This window comes from Ambystoma mexicanum, chromosome 1p (genome assembly GCF_040938575.1).
Source record: "Ambystoma mexicanum isolate Mex_15411 chromosome 1p, UKY_AmexF1_1, whole genome shotgun sequence".
Taxonomy (NCBI): domain Eukaryota; kingdom Metazoa; phylum Chordata; class Amphibia; order Caudata; family Ambystomatidae; genus Ambystoma; species Ambystoma mexicanum.
The window spans coordinates 1083341985-1083358858 of NC_090921.1; the positions used below are offsets into that span (position 1 = coordinate 1083341985).

Sequence of the window (16874 nt, forward strand, 5' to 3'; positions counted from 1 at the left end):
GTACATAAGGTATAGTACCAAATATGTAACTGAGCAATCTAAGGGATTGGTCTTGTTTCTTTAACACCAGAAGACAAATCTCTTCAATTTGTTGGCATAGCAGTGTCTGGTTTTCTAGCTATTGTAATGATATCTACACATTGTGTGGTGTGATGTAGATGACCAAACTCTGACCACAGGAGTCCGGCTCCTAAGTTGGGCATCTGGGTGTAGGATGTGTGACTCATTTGTTTTTCTGTATTAACAGGTCTTGGATTGGGAGAAGTTTAATTGGTGGGCATAGAGGCATGTGCATTAGGGCGAGTACCATAGCGGTCTTGCACACATTGGTGCAAAGAATATCATTGTTAAGCGCTATTGGTGCATTTTGTGCAGTATCTTGTGGACAAGTGGCATCAGGGAAAAAGTTTATGCAAATAACTCTGAACAGCTCATCCAAAGTGCGTTGCTAAGGGACCCGGGTTGTGGGAACCTGGACGCATAGTCTTGGCATTTGTTTTCTCTTGTTGCGAATAGGTCTACTGTTGGTTGACCCCATGTTGCAAAGATCTGTTTGCATGTATATTGGTGTTGAGTTTTGTTGAGATGGATTTCTAAACTCTGACCTGGTGGGGAGAGGTTTAGGAGGCCACCCTGGTTTAGTGGAACAGAGGAACCTTCTGGGCAAATCAGACCAATCTACAGTAGCTTGGCAGGCGGTCAAGATCAAGTCTCAGGAGGGGTGTGAGTGATTGTAAGCCCACAATGAGCACACACAGCAAAACTCCACAGATTACTCTTAGACAGATGTCTATCAAAAATACATTTATTATAGAATCAAAAACTATGCGGGTCAAACCGTATGTTAGGGGGTCCGGGCACCCTTATATCTCCTCAAATAGCTAGCTGCGGAACAGTATCAGGTGGTAGAACCCCAAATTGCCACCAAGCAATGTAGTTCAGTAAAAAATTATTAGTACTGCAAATCTGAGCGCAGCCCAACAGAATCCAATATAGTTTAGACGTCAGATATAAATATGGTGATTTATTCATATGATCAGCCGACATGCGTTTCAAACCTCCAGTCATTCTCAAGGCTCTATAATGCCGATTGATGTGTAAAGATTGTGCTTCTCAAATCTGTTCTAGTTCCCCGATATCCGATATCTAATAGTTCGAGTGAATGCTTTCAAGCTAGGACCATCAAATAATAATAAGGCAGCCCTAGTGGAGACACGTCAAAAAAAAGGGCCTATACTATAAAAAAAAAATAAGATTGCCAATCCTTACCGCTAATTTACAAAAAGTGTGGGGAAATGTTCATGAAAAAGAAAGAAGTGTTCACAAAATGATAAGTCAGGATCTTAAGGCTGTTGGCCTCCCTTTCACATGTTTTCAGCACAGAACAGGGTGGTTCACTCGAGCATAGCACACTCGTGGGCTTCTTCTGCACAAGAACACAGTTCCATTACCAACATCGGAGACTTCTGTGCCCAAATCTAGTCTTTTATGTTATCAAAGTCTCTTGATTCAGAGGGACTTATGTACCAATAACAAACGAAAGGTTCTTTAATAAATACGCAAGTCACGTGAGTCACTCTTCACGCTGTATCCCCCCTCTTCTGGGCTCAGATCCCCTTTAGTCTCCCTCAGCCGGGTTCCGACCAAGCTCAGTTAAATTTGTTAGCATCCCTCAGTCAAATTCAGTTTTTTGCCACAGCTATATCTTTTCGTGGGTGACTCGTGGTTCTCCGCAGATCTCCTCTTCTGGGCTCAAATCCCTTTTCCACAATTACAGTGCGTATTAACCATCGAAGACTTTCGAATGCCACAAGGTTTGGCTTGACCCGTAGCAGGACCACTTTGATTTCCCAGTTCACAATTTAACACTCTTAGTTGGATACCTAACAGACCTTTCAAATGAGCACCCACGTGGTGCCGGGCCACTGTGTATATGGTATCCACTTCAGTTACTCCTTGGATATTCAATTACATTTGCATTGCTCATCACATACACCTTAAACTCTGTTCTCTGCAGATTTCTTCATACAATGTTGCCGCTTGCAACGTTGGTTCTAACCCAGACTGGTCTGCTATCAGTCTCCCCGACTCTCAGGCTGTGCAGACTTTATTGGAGTGCTTTGTAGTTGGAGCCAAGGACAGTACCACAGTGGCAATTGCTCCTCCCCACTTTGGTCGTCGATGCAGGAAAGCCCTGGGTACCTTCGACACAATGCCTGACCCTTGTGTTGGGACATGTCAGGTATACAGCTCTGGTGTTAGTCCGTTGTCGCTCACAGTGAAATGTCTGAGAAAGTTTGTGTCGGACAGGGGAGGTTTGGGGGTGGGGAGGGGGTCGGATGGGGAAAAGGAGTTATTGGGAAGGGGATACTGCATCTCACCCTCCAGTGTCCCACTTCCACTCCCCAAGGACCCCTCATCCAGGTGATCCTTGCACACTGGGCCACCCCAGGAACTGGATCCAGAAGTGATGGCTGTGTCCTGGCCACCTGGATGACAGATCCCCGGGGACTAGTGGGTGAGACACCTTCAGGTTTCTCACAGTAGGCAGTAGTCCAGCCCTACGAAGTGAGGAGCCTAGCGCTCAAAGTACTGTTGCACGTTAACAACCGCATTCATGCATAAAGCGTAAGGCAGGTTCACTTCAAGAGGCTGTAGCTGTTCAGGAAGGGGCTTGAGGCGATGAAGAACAAGTTCCTATTCCTAGAATAGGGTCTACCCTTGCGGATAGAGCACCTTTTCGGAGTTTGGGATAGGTGGGTAGTGCAGGCTATCCCAGCCAAGGTGAGTAACTTTTGAGAGACACTTGTGCGTAAAAATGAATGGATGTGCGGCGGCCCCCGGTAAGTTAGGAAAGTATTTGCCGACCCTCGACAGTCCGGACCAAACTTTGGCAGTCCAGCCCACTTCGCCAGTAGGTATTAACCCTGCAGTTTCAGGATCCTCTGGCTCTCATTGGCTGCGGTACAGGACGATCGTCCATGGCGGGACGTTTGCTTTTTCTCAGCCCTCAAAGGAAGAAGGAAAGTTACAGTGCAGCACATCTCAGGACACGGTAGATAAGAACTGCAGGCACCGTCAGCAATGGTCACCACAGCGGGCGACACAGGGACCGCAAATGTTTGCGGCTTGGCGCACTCTCGTAAATTGCGAGCCAGAGGAGCTAAGACAACGAGTTTCTGCATGAGAGCGACCAGGACCACAAGCTAGCGATTCCCCCCAAGTCTCGAATCTCAACTCAGGACGGCAGCATTCCTGTGCGATACCCTGGGTTCAAGCTGAACAGTTCACTGGATGGTCCAGGAAAACTTCCGAAGAGGCCCTTTGCGAGGGTAAGTAGGAGAAGCTGAGAGTAGTTATCGCACTACTCCAAAGGGGCAAACCGCCCTTGCAGGCATTCTTGGTTCGATGAAGAAACAGGGGTTCGACAGGACAAAGGCAGGGTCAGGGTGCCAAACCTTCAGAGCACATCACCGGCAGTTCCTTGAGTCTGCTTTCTTGTTAAGGATACTTGGCTCCTTCTGAAGTTCGGTGTGAACCTCAATAGATCAACCTGGAATGGATGCAGAGCCCCTTTTCTTATCCAAGATTTGGTTTGTCCTCAAATCTCAGACAGCCAATGGAAGATCTGCTCCTGCATGTACACCAGGTGTGGGCCAATCACGGCCCACGGTGGTTCCAGTCATTCATGGCTACCAGACATACTGGCACCAGTAGTGTGGATTGGGACCAGACAGTCCTAACCCTCTTCCTGGGCACTAGCACAAGTGACATGCAAGAGCCCGCAAAAGATGCAGTTTTCGCTGCAGGCTGCATGCCCAAATAAGAAATACCCGGGTCTCTCGACCTGGGGGAAGGCAAAGGGACAACATGGCCAAAGGACAGAACAAAAGACTTCGTGGCACGGCCATTTATTGGCACTGGCCACAGTCTTGGGCCAAACACGGTATGGTCTATAAAAATGAAGTCAAAATATGTTAAAAGTAAACTGCTAGGCACACTTGTACAAACACCCAAAAATACTTAGAGGATGGCTAGGGCCATAAAACAAAATGACCCCTATGCGTGGTACTGTAAGGTACTTGGCACACAGATATAAAGTTACCAAGAAATGGCAACATAGTCCAAGACTAAGGGAAACAGTTTCCCAGTACTGACAGCCTGAAGGACGGATCAGTTTCCCCCATAACAAATGAGCAAAAGCCCAGAAGAGTGCAGTTGAAGGCTGGGCTCCACTGGAAAAAGTCAGGTTAGGTAAGCCAAACAAAAGCTAAATGCTTCGGGGGAAATCTTCCCCAATAAGTTCCCACTCAAGTTCTAGTATAAGGACCCTGCTGAGAGAGTCCGCATGACAGTTGAGAACCGTTGGAATATGCTCTGCTTATATGGATATGATCATTTGTATGCACCAGTGCCACATGTTTTGGGCTAGGGTGGACACTTGTTTGGAGTGTGTTCTACCCTATTTATTGATATTCTACATTGCAGTTGTGTTGTCTGTCTGTAAGAAGATGCTCTTCCCCTCTAGGGCAGTTTAGAAGGAAAGTAGTGCCATCTGTTATTAAGAGTTCTAACCAATTCTCTTTTGTTCTTTTTAGCACTTCCTTTGAGCCATGAGGTGTAGACAGTGTGCTCCCTGGCCCTGCTGGCGATGTGTCTGTGATGGCAGAGAAATGAAGGGCCTCCCTAGGTTCATATTGCTTACTGACCACCAAAGACGACTTCTGGTTACAGTTTGCGAGACTACCACTAGATTGTCCCATTGGCCTACTTTTTGTGTCAATTGTTGTGCCAGCCACTGCTGTATTATTCACAGTCTGAGACGTGCATGGGGTATTACGACTATGCACGACACCATCATACCCAAGAGCCTCATAACTTGCCTGACCGTTAGCATCTGACCTGCTTTAAACAGAGGAATGAGTGATTGTCAAGCCTGCACTCTTCCTAGTGTCGGGAACGCTGTTGCAGTTTAGTGTTTAGGGCTGTTCCTAGGAACAATTGTCTTTGCTTGAAATGAGGGTTGACTTCTTATTGATTGGGACGCCTAGGCTGAGAATTAGGTTTAGAGTGTTGAATGTGTGCCGGCCACTCCTGTGCATCCCTCCTTGTTCTCCCGGTCATTACCCAATCGTCTAGGTATGAGTACACTGGGACTGCCTAGCTCTGCCACAGCCACTGCCAGCACCTTGGTGAATAAATGAGGTACCGATGCAATTCCAAAAATATGCATCTTTCAAATCTAATGCATTGTAAATTCCATTTTTAAAAATAAAAGGTATGATCGCCTGTAGTTTTCTCATTCTGAATTTATGGGGTTTTACGCGTTTGCTTGCGGGTCTTAGCTCTAGCACTGGTCTCCTAGTTTTGTCCATTTTGGGAACCAGAAAATAAACAGAATAAATGTCAGTTTACCGGTGTGCTTGGTACATTTTCTATTGCTCCCTTTAGGATGAGCACCTGGATCCCTTTGTGTAGGATGCTAGATTTCCCTGTGGTATTGTCCTAGTTCTGAGTATACAATGCTATGTGACCCCCTGTGATTAATCTTATGGAATCCTCACTAAGCCCCTGCCTAAAGTTTCCTCACAGGTGGCTAGGGAAGGCAGATGCTTTTTGCTCCTGACCTTGGGGGTGGTGTTCTGCAGGAGGATCACCTGGGCGGATAAAGGGCCCAGGGGAATGAGAGGACCGCCGTGGAGTGAGACGCAGTATTTGTCTTCCTGTAGGGAGGACATCTCAATACCAAAAGTATGTAATGGCTTGTCGTCGTAACAATCTTTTTGTGCCCCAAGTTTAATATCTTAATCTGGGTAAAAACGATCAAACCCTAAGGCATTGAAAGAAATAAAAACCCTTTTAAAACCCTGGAAACTTGTGGAACTAGAAGCTCCCCTAACTCCTAAAAAGGTACAGTGAAAGGAAGTCTTTGAATAATAACCTAAACTCTAAACACCTTTATTCGTCTATACAATCCAGTCCTGTGATTGATCCTTAGGATATTCCTTTAAAGAATATTATGGGGAATAGAAATGAGTTTGAGACCGAATACCAAGCTAGAAAAACTATTTTGTCATGGGGGCTTCAAGTCCCATAATTCCCGAAGTACTAGGACGAAGAAGAGGGCTAAAGAGGAACAAAACTGCAAGAGTGGTCATCTTGCTAATGGGAATGACCCACACCTGAGGGAGGTTGGGAGGCTTAAAAGGCCCCCTCGGGTGCAGGCCATTAGTGAGCAGAGAGCAGTGTAAGCAGCAGAAGGAGAAACTGGAGGAGGGAGAAGACGCCGGGACCACTGTCGAGCAGAGAAGAGTAGCCATTCCTGAGCGGGTCTTTGCCTCCAGAAGATTTAGAGGTCTTGCTGCGGGAAGCGTGAGAGGTAAGATGGCCCTCCAAAGTCCTGTTTTGCAGAGGCTGCACAGTGGGAAGCAAAAGTGTGGCAAGCTTTCTTACCCACAAGTCTTTCTTAGGTGGCGGGCGTGCACCAGAGAGCCTCCGGAGCAAAGGAAGTTCTGTGTACAAGTGCCGTGGGTGGCGGTGGACCAAAAGCAGCAGATTGCCGGATTGCAAGGAGCCACTGAAGCAGAGTACCTGTAAGCAGTGAGGGAATTGGGTGCGCACGCCTTACCCAGTGAGATCACCAGCTGATAGTGACACCGGAGTGCTCCGAGACCGCTCGCGTGCTTGACACATGGGTTTTCAGATAACAAGACACTTGCGTTTGAAACCAAGTAATACTGAAGGCAATTTTGAATACTAAACTATCAGAAAGCAGAGAAAACCAAATGACTGTCTTTATGATGGGAGTTTGAGAACCCAGCAACAAGATGGGGCAATACTTTTTAAACCTAATGCAGACAACCATTACCCAAGCCTAAAGAAAGTAAAAGCAAGACAATTTTAAAACAGATATTGCCAAAGGCAAGAGGGGACTAATGAAAGTTCCAAAGGATGTAAAGCGCACTGCCCATATTTGAAAAAGGATATAACAAAAGCAGTGTTCGGTTTATAACAGTGGGGAAACCAGAGTGGCAAGAAGGCTGCCCTTCTGCAAAGGTTTGTTCAGAAGGAGAGGAGCATAACTTGCAGAGGTTTTGGAAAGTACAGAAGAGTACTAAAGAGCACCAATGTGAATCTTGCTTTCTCTGAAGAGTTGCTTAAAGTCTGAAGTTGTAAAGTAATTAACACTGCAAAGCTGTTGTAAGCTGATCTTAACCACAGAGGCACTTGTTTGTACATTACCATTTGGGCAAGGGAGTATACCTGAATAGCAAACTTGAAGTAGTAGGACTGGCATGGAGTAAACCAATGTGTGATTGAATTAGTAGGCATGGTATGGAAGTAAACCATGTAGAAGAGGAAGAAGTGCTGTGAAGTGGGGTTAACAAATTATTCTGACAAACCTTAATTGCTGAAGCAAGAACTGCATAAAACCGCTGCAGAAGTGCCATTTACCTTCATAAATAATAAGTTGTTGCAAAGCACCCTGACAAAGACACTTAATGTTGCTACTGATTAACTGATTGAATATTCTTTTTTTATATGAAGATTACTTAGAATCATACTATTACAAGAGGAAGAGAAAGAACCTTTTTGTTGAACCATTGGAGTGTTGGAACCTTATGTTGTCAAGTTGGAGTCAAAGAACTGTGTTGGAACTTTGTTGTAAACCAGGATTTTCTGGTTTCATTTTGGAACTGTGGAGCAGAATCCTTGTAGAATCGGTGGAAGGGGAATTAATCCAGATAAGGAGAGGCTGTTGTCATATTGTCAACTTGACTATTACATTATTGTGTTGCCTTTGAACTACCATGCATTCCCTGGTTGAGTTACTCTGTGTGCAAGTGTGAGGGCCAGATATCCTTTGTTAGAGTGTTGCCTTTAGTTTATTTTAGGCAGGGAAATACTTGTCAGGGTAGGGATAGGGAGGCGTTCATCCAACCTTTTGAGTTAATAACATGGCATCTTTTGAAAAACCTTCACAAAGTTATCAGCCTCACATTTCTGACCCCTCACACCCCCACCCCCCTTCTGGTGTTGCATGGGAGGAGACCACTGCAGGGCAGTCATTTTGCGGTGGGGGCTGAGCTTCTAGAGGCTTGTCCTCTGGCACAAGCTCATCCTGTACATGTTGCATGGTGGAGTATCTACCCGTTCCCTGAATGTAGAGGCTTTTGAAACTCTGGGTGCTTTGTTGTATGTTTGTATGTCCTGGTGTTTGACTGTACGGCTGGGCTGAAAGGGCCACCTGCAACCAAAATGATCCCCTCAGTTGGAAACCTATTTCTCATATTTGGCCTAGGTTTTAAAGTTTCATGTTCTCTCCTAACCTTCCTTCTCTAGTGATTCAACTACCTCTGTCCCAAACAGACAGTTGTCTTATATGGGTTTGTCCATTAGATTGGCTTGTGTCTCAGTTTTAAACCCTGAACCTCTGAGCCAAGCATTCCTCTTGATTATGCTAGATCCTGCAATCATTTGTTGTGCCTTATCTGCAGCGTCTAGAGTATTCTTAATTACTTTATTTGTTGAGTTTTTACCTTCATCTAGGATCTTGAACATTGCTGTTTAAGTGGGTTCTGCAACCTGACTGGTGAGCTGGTCTATTACATCCCATTGGTCTGTGGTGTATCTCGCCATGAGTGCAGCGACGTTGGCAATCCTGATGACTTCATGGGCTGTGGAGGTGGCAATCATCCTTCCATAAATGTACAGTATTTTACTCTCCTTGTCAGGGGGTTATTCGCTGGTAAATAGGGGTTGCTCTGCTCATTTCCTGGCTGTGGTTGCCACCAGAGAGTCCACTCTTTGCTGGCCGCTTATGTATAGTGGGTCGCTAGGTGCGATCTATGCTTTTTTCTGTCCTTGGGTTAGCTGGTTTAGTTTGTACTGTGTAGGCAAGGATGGGGTGATTCTCTTTAGAATGCTTCTAAGCAAAAGTGTTCATTGTGAGCCTGACCACCTTTCTTTCAGTATGTCCTCAATAAAGTCCATCTCCTCTTAGGATTATATTTGGTTATTGAATCTTGTAGCTGCTCTCTATAGGAGATCTGCGTACAAGACATGGTCCTCTGTAGGCGAGGATGAGGTCGAGGGTTCTACTTGGTCTGGGGATGAGAACGTATACTCCTCTGGGTCTATTTTTGTTTCCACTTCATCCCCCACAATCTCTTCTACATATGAGTAGATATCATCGTATACCCTTTAGCGGTGTCCAGTTAAAGGATCGAAAACAAAAGGTTCTCATTTTTTTTTGTTTTTTATTATATATTTTTTGGGTTTCCGTATAGGTAAAAAAAGTTACACCACAAAAAAGGGGGTTTGTTTTCGGTCCTTTTGATTCAAACCTATTGTATTTCGAACCTTTTGATTCGCACCTTTGACCGATAACCCCCTTTAGCCCTCTTCCTCGTGCTTGACTTCTGACTGGGAAGGGAATGTTAAATGCCTCTCTGGGCCCTGTTCACCCCTTCTGTTTTTTGGGAACCTCTTTATGAAATTCCATTGAGGATTCCATATTTTCCATAAGGAAATTGAAGATCTTCTCTGTTCAAGGGGTTCCCTGTGGAGTAGAACAAAGTGGATCTAGGAGAATGTTGTCTCCTCCTCTGAATCAGACCCTGCAAACAGGGTACTTCCCTTCTTCTACATAGCAGAAGAAAGTCTGCCTTTCCCTTCCATGGATGTAGTACTCTTACCCTCTGCATGTGTAGGAGTCATTTATTGGTATTTAGGTGTCAAAGTGTCCTTTGTTTTAGCGGTTTGATCTGGTGGTGTGCATTTTTCAAGTGCAGACGTCAAGTGTTCGTACGTGGCCCTGTGGCTGTGTCCCCCGCACTGTTCCGTCGGTGTCTTAGTCTTGTGCGCTGAAGTGGGTGTGTGTTGAGCCGATGTGCGTTTTCGGTGCAGGCACGTGGTGGCCGGAAGAGTATTTTGTTTGATATTAGTCTGCTTTCCCTTTGGACTTGGGTTCGTATACAGACTTCTGGACACCAGGTGTTGTCTACACAGCACAACCATACACAGCTGGAGGCCTTCAGCGAGGAAACTATTGGTGTTTCCTCCTTTTTTTTGCTCTTTGGCATCGCTCTCGAAACCGATGCCCGCTTCCTGTGCCTTGAGATCTCCTGCGGTAGTGGCAGATTCACCCAATTTCTTTTCGTCCTTGATAGTGTAGGATGCCCACCTCTTAGTTCAACGCTCTTAAAATTTTTGGTCTAAAAAGCCTGCGGGGTTTGCAACGAGAGTCGGTGTGATCCCTTGGAAAACTATTGCACACTTGGGGTGTTTCCTTCCAAGGGAAGGATGTATTGCACCTAGGGCAGAATTTAAATGGAGTCTTCTCCATTCGGTAGCCAGGAAACAGGCAAGCTAGTACTGGTCCATACGTGAATCTGCAATGGGGGTTAAAGGCATGCACTAATAACGTGTGTGTATCGAGGATAACTTATGCCTCCCCCACTCTCCCTACTGCATTGCCTTTACAGCACTGTGCACCTTTCAGCATTTGATTCAGCATTCGGTGGTGGCACGCGGCACTGCTCTTTCGTCATGTTTCTTGACCGGTGGGGTGGGCGGCGGTAATCAATCTGCACATTTTTCCACTTGGGAACTCTGCATTTTGCGTCCAACTTCGATGGCGGAAAAATAAATCAATCTGAAGACATCGACACGTGAAGTATCATGGGCACTCAAATGTAGAGTAGGGATAGTGTTACAGGAGCATCCCCGTCAATGTCCATTTTTCTAATAAAAACAAACAAGTAATACTCACCAACAACCACTAGATGGCGGCCTATACAAAGTATGTGAATCTAAACTGATTCACACGCTCCAGACAGAAAGGTTGGCAATCTTTTGCCCCATACTTTTTTCATTTTGAAAAACATCTTACTGGTGCATATAAGGCATCCTCTTTGGCTAAATACATTAGACAGTGCAACAAGGAAGTGAGGCCAATCCACCCGTTGAAGCCATCAAAGAGTTACAGGCTTGATTTCAGGTTCGTGGGCTCCAAAGGCAAATTAATTTTATTCCCACGCCCGGACTTCATAAAATTTAAATCAGTGAGTGTTCCAGGTGACTGTATTCGGAATGTACTTATAGCTGGCCCTACCCAGAGGTCTGGGAGGCCTTACACGGTTCAAAGGTCAAAAAGGTGGGAGGTGAAAAGAAACATAAGTTACAAAAACCTTTTAGGATAAGATGGAAAGATTGGGATAGACCAGTGGTAGCAGGGGAGATCGAGGGCCGGGTTCTGTGTGGGGAAACATATTGGTCTAATCGTCCCCAAACACAGTTCCACCGGGATTGGAACTTGTTCTCTGGGTGTGTTCAAAAAAGCTGCCCACTAAAATGACGGGTGGCCTTCTTCCATACTACCTCATGAATAGTTTCTTCTCTAGCTCTTAGCACACATATCCTGTAAGCCTATGGTCCGACTCTTCATAGAGGACACTTTATACCCAAGTCACTGGTCAGAATTCCTGCATTTTTATTTCTTGAAATGTTTTTGCGTGAAGAATGAACCAGTTGTGTTTAAAGTGTCTAGTGTTAAATAGCAAAGTTCATGGAGAACGTATGCGAAGTGACCTCACTTTTATTAAGTAATTTGCTTATGGTTCTCTTTACACCAATAGGAACAACTATCATCTTGTTGAAAAACGCACTTCACTGACTCAGGACTTTAGGCCAATGGCCAGTGTTTGTAGCATATTATATGCAAAACAAGATTCATATAAAAGTTCACCGCCAGATTCCATGATCTCCGAGTACGTGACTGCTTTCACGGAAGCTCAAAGTGACATTTTGTACTATCTCCTAAATATGGATTGGGAGGGTAGTACTTTAGTGTGGCTTCGCTTGGTACTTTAACTAAAGCCAATCACCCCTCCCCCTCCCGCTCCCTCTCCCGGTGCTAAGGGTGGGGTCTGAGTCAACCTTAAAAGAAAAAGGAAGGGCCATTGCAAGGACAAGCGGTATTGCTATTCATTAATAAGAACACATCATTGAATCACTATTTTGTATCCCCAATTGCAAATGATATTTTTGAGAAGGAAGGTATATTCTAAATGTAAACAGCAGGATCATCTCACCGGTGTGGGTTTTCCTCGTTCCCCTTGTCCCCTTTGTGTTTTACCATCTTGTAATGGCCGACTGAGACGGGAGGACGGGAAATCTTCATGCCAGCTAGCCGAATCCTAAGCAAAAGGGGGAAAAAAAGGGCATGAGAAGATCATTTGCGCATGAGAGACCAGACACTCCCCAACAGCATGGTGTTTGAGGGACAGATTTCACCCAATAATCACCTGCCTTCATGACCCTAGACTAGTTCTTCATGTTCCTGTTTTTTTTCATCTTTCATGGCTAAAATGACCCATAATCAACCAGTTGGTGAAACCTCGATGGTGAACACGTGTGTAGCCCCAGACTAGAGGGTCACTAATCCCTTCTTTCCAACTTGATGCCAATATTTGATCCTGGACAAACTTCCCTGTGTCTCAGTGAAATATCTGCCAAATTGTAAGTGGTTACGAATGCTCTTGAATATTTGCTTTTTTTTTTAATAGGACAAGATTATATTGGGCGGCAATATGCTCTTGTACTTGGTGCTTTGTAATACATATGGAATGGGACATTTCAAAAGTGATTGATTTTTATGCCAAGAGCAAAAGGCTATCAGGCAATTTTATTTTCTGTTGCTCAATTAACAAAGCAATATAAGCGCAGAAGCTTAGCTAAAAGAAGGGAATTTAAAACCCGTTTCTTCCACGCATAAGCAATGTAGACTCTTTTACAGGTTAACTGCCGTCTTTCCAGAGAAAAACTGACAAGCATCAATCTGATGAGAGTATTTGATGAAATGAATTGCAAAAGATTATCTGGTGAAAAGTATTACGATAATAGAACTACATGAAAGTTATGGTCCCCTTAAAGAGCATTAAAAAAGTGCAGTGATAACATTTTCTAAAAATAATACATTTAAAATGTTCTGCAGTTTTTACAAATAGGCCATTTGAAGTGTTTTGGAAATCTAAGGAGCTTAGCAACCCTTTATATACATAAAAAAATGTTTAATTTTTTTTTTTTAAAAAAGGGGGCTGGAACAGAGAGGGTGCACATTCCATGATTTTGAAAATCGAGTACCCCCTAAGGCAATAGCCTGTCTTCCCAGCACCACTGAATAGGCAAGCATGCGACAGCACAGTTGTGCGAGCAACAGTGTTGCACAGGGAGATGTTCCAATGGACAGAGGTCGTCAGTGGGATCCATAGGCGACAGAGAAATTCATTTGAAGGGTAAGCTTCCGAGTGTTTGCAGGTGGTGTGTGGACATGGTGGCTCTTGCTATGTATGCAGAAGGAGGTCAGGCTCTTGCTATGTATGCAGAAGGAGGTCAGGCTCGTGCTATGTATACAGAAGGAGGTCAGGCTCTTGCTATGTATGCAGAAGGGGGTCAGGCTCTTGCTATGTATGCAGAAGGAGGTCAGGCTCTTGCTATGTATGCAGAAGGGGGTCAGGCTCTTGCTATGTATTCAGAAGGAGGCCAGGCTCTTGCTATGTATGCAGAAGGAGGCCAGAAGAAAGGGAATTTGTTACATTCAAATTCTTTTTACAATCTGGAGAGTACATAAAGTGATAACAGGATCCTCTCCAATTGATGATCCACTTGGACAAGGTACTGGGAGACCATCACTATGGTACCGGGTTCCGCACAAATGCCCATTACATCACATTACTCCAGGCTTGCAGGCACAATCATAGTACAGGTTCCATTTGAAGAAGGGCGCTGAGCCAAGAGGCGAAGGGACATATATGGCCAGGGCGTGTTTGGAATATGCGCGTGCCAAAAGGAAGTATGCAGGATGCTGAATAGCATTCGATTTAAGAGACCATATGATTGCAGGCATGCATGGGATGATACTAAAATGTCATGGGTGTTTTTTCGATATGTCCACATATTCGAGAACAGTATATCTACTTGAGCAAAATCCTCCCTCGACAACACCCAGTGTGCTCTTTGTATTGACAAATGACTTCTTGTGCGATTACTGCTTCTAAAAACCGGCCCAACATCACTTGGCCTTTTGCACTTAAGACTCCTTGGAGAACATTAAAGTACTTATAAAAGACAAGGGGGGTCTGGGAATCTCTCTAACAGCACAAACACAGCTCAATTACCTGTTCTTGGGTGAATAACCCCTGGGAGAGACTCTACCAAGTCTTTAGCTCAATGTCCCTTTCACAGAGAAGAAATGTCCCTGCATATCAGTCTTTGTCCTGCCCAGGGGCAGTCCAGCACCGAATTGCTAGGAAATTCTCCTCTGAACAAGAGTACCACAGCAACCCCATACACGCGTTTCAGCCTAGTTGGGCATCATCAGTGAGGTGAAGCTGTGTATCTCTAAGAGCAGTGAGCAAGGGGTCCACATCTGGAGTCCCCTGGTAACTTAGGGTGAGACCCAAAGTTACTTGGTATGCAAAACAGGGGGGGGGGATCTGAGAAACTCTCTACCAGCACAAAACCAGCCCATTGACTTGTTCTTGGGTGGATGGCCCCTGGGAGAGTCTCAACCAAGTCTTTAGCTCACTGTTCTTTTCACAGAGAAGAAATATCCCCACATATCAGTCTTTGTCCTGCCTAGGGGCAGTCCAGCACCGAAATGCTAGGCAATTCTCCTCTGAACAAGAGTACCACAGCAACCCCATACACGTGTTTCAGCCTAGTTGGGCATCATCAGTGAGGTGAAGCTGTGTGTCTCCAAGAGCAGTGACAAAGACTGATATGCAGGGACATTTCTTCTCTGTGAAAAGAACAGTGAGCTAAAGACTTGGTTGAGACTCTCCCAGGGGCCATCCACCCAAGAACAAGTCAATGGGCTGTGTTTGTGCTGGTAGAGAGTTTCCCCAGGCACCCCTCTGTTTTGCATATTTATAAAAGACAACCTATTCAAGGAGCTGTTACACCAACCAGGTGGCATTCCCACAATAAAGGACTGCACCGGAGAACGGCCCTCCACCTTCCGCTTTGGAACCCAATTGGGCTTTAAGGTTGCCATATGGCGAGATGTAGCCTGGTACAAAACCAAATAACAGATATCAACGTATGCATCGAAGGAGAAGAGTACAATTGCCTTCTTTTCCTTGAGATGTTGGGGTGGTCACTGGCTGCTGAGTGAATGGTCCTTGCTATAGAAATAATACTACCTGCAGTAAATGACTGTACGATCGAGATTACTGCTCCGCCGGCATCTCCTGCCAGTGCTATTGCATGCACTTGCACTTTAGCAGCGAAGGCACTCAATGTAAATAACACGGCAGCTAAAAGGAAATCCCCGGTGTTAAAAATGCTCTCATTGGACCACGCTTTGGCTTCCCCAGAAGCTACACAAATAGCACTGGGCTAAATACCACCGGCGCTAAAAATGCAGATGCTCATTGGATATTTCTCTGTAGCTCTGAGCTGATCCTGTTTGGGCACCATCCAAATGCCGCTCCATGTGACACGGAACGCTGACGACAAAAAACGGCATCACAGAAACATCAAAAATATAAACTATCAACCGTGAACAGCACAACATAGGAGAATGCAAAGGCCAAACTATAAACATGGGTAACCAGGAGCATTGCGCAACACTATTAAGTTAGGACTAATTGGAGTAACCTAGTATTGTGTGGAACATAACCGTGAGAAAGACTGCAACGGTTGTTAAGACCACATAATAGACTAGAGGCTCTGCAAAGCAACACACCTCTGACAACAGGATCACACTGTCGGGTTTAGTATTCTGAGGATTTGTGAAATAATTCAACGGAAACAAAATGGGGCACGTGTTTACATGTACTCTCTAAATAATTAGTACTTTTATTGTGGTCTTGGGCGCAGCCCCACAACTGTGCAAATGCGGCGGCCACTACATGAACAAATGTGTAACATCGTAGCGCAGAAGCAGGTGTGTCTACATGGCTCCCACCACCCCCACCCCCTCTAAAGCTCACCGAGGAAAGACAAACTAACATTTTAGCTTTTTATTACAGTGGTTAACATTATGATTTGTTTCAAATATTTGCATTGCTTGATATTTTTTGGCACCACAAAGTGACGGGAGGGAGGTTAAGTGGGACTTTTTACCAGTACGGCTAAACGCTTGGTGCCATATGTGATAAACTGTGGGTGAGAGACACGCAATGGAATTAACCTGCTCTGGAAAAGGCTGCATGGTGTGCCATTGGAGAGGCAGTGGATTGGCTAGCCCAGCTTTTTACGGAACATATTTTTTTTGTCGAATTCTGACAGACACACAACACTCTACACCAGGGATGTGTCCTAACTAAGGAAGGAGAGACCCAAGGAAACAGGTTAACACAATTACAATTCACATTTACTATAACTGGTTACTACAAAATCATACTTCTTTGTAAGCATTGCACAGCCGGTTACACATATGCCTCATTGGCATAGGTCCTTCCCATTTTTGCAAGACTGCAATGCAGCCTGGCCATCGCCTTCAGTGGGCGGAGCCTACGATTCCTTATGGGAATTCTGGACAAACAGACCCCTATGCACTTAAGGGGTGGCTGTTGCTACAGCTTATGCACAGCATTCAGAGGGCTGCAACCCAATCTGTGTGATCCCCGCACCGCCCGTAACTGCGCAGCCGAAAATGACGACGCCAATTACGGAGCGGCGCAGTGATCATACACCTGCCCGATCCCCCACCCCACTTACCTTTACGGCAGCACACCTGTGTGCACCGCCGACTCCCCGCTATCCCTGCGGCATTAGTTCCTCCCACTTACGTGGGTTGGAGCCGACGCTGCAGGGTGCATTTAAAAAACAATGTTCTGGTCCCCCAGCAAACACCCAACTCCCGT

The 16874-nt window shown here is 45.3% G+C and overlaps 1 protein-coding gene across 2 annotated transcripts in view; it reads right to left on the reverse strand.

Annotated features, from left to right (window-relative positions):
- B4GALT3 (beta-1,4-galactosyltransferase 3) overlaps positions 1-16874 on the reverse strand; it is a 568837-nt gene that overhangs the window by 10254 nt on the left and 541709 nt on the right. For both annotated transcript variants that reach the window (XM_069604654.1, XM_069604658.1), the window contains one exon: positions 12096-12200. In XM_069604654.1, the coding sequence (XP_069460755.1) occupies positions 12096-12200 (105 nt within the window). The remainder of the gene's footprint in view (positions 1-12095; positions 12201-16874) is intronic.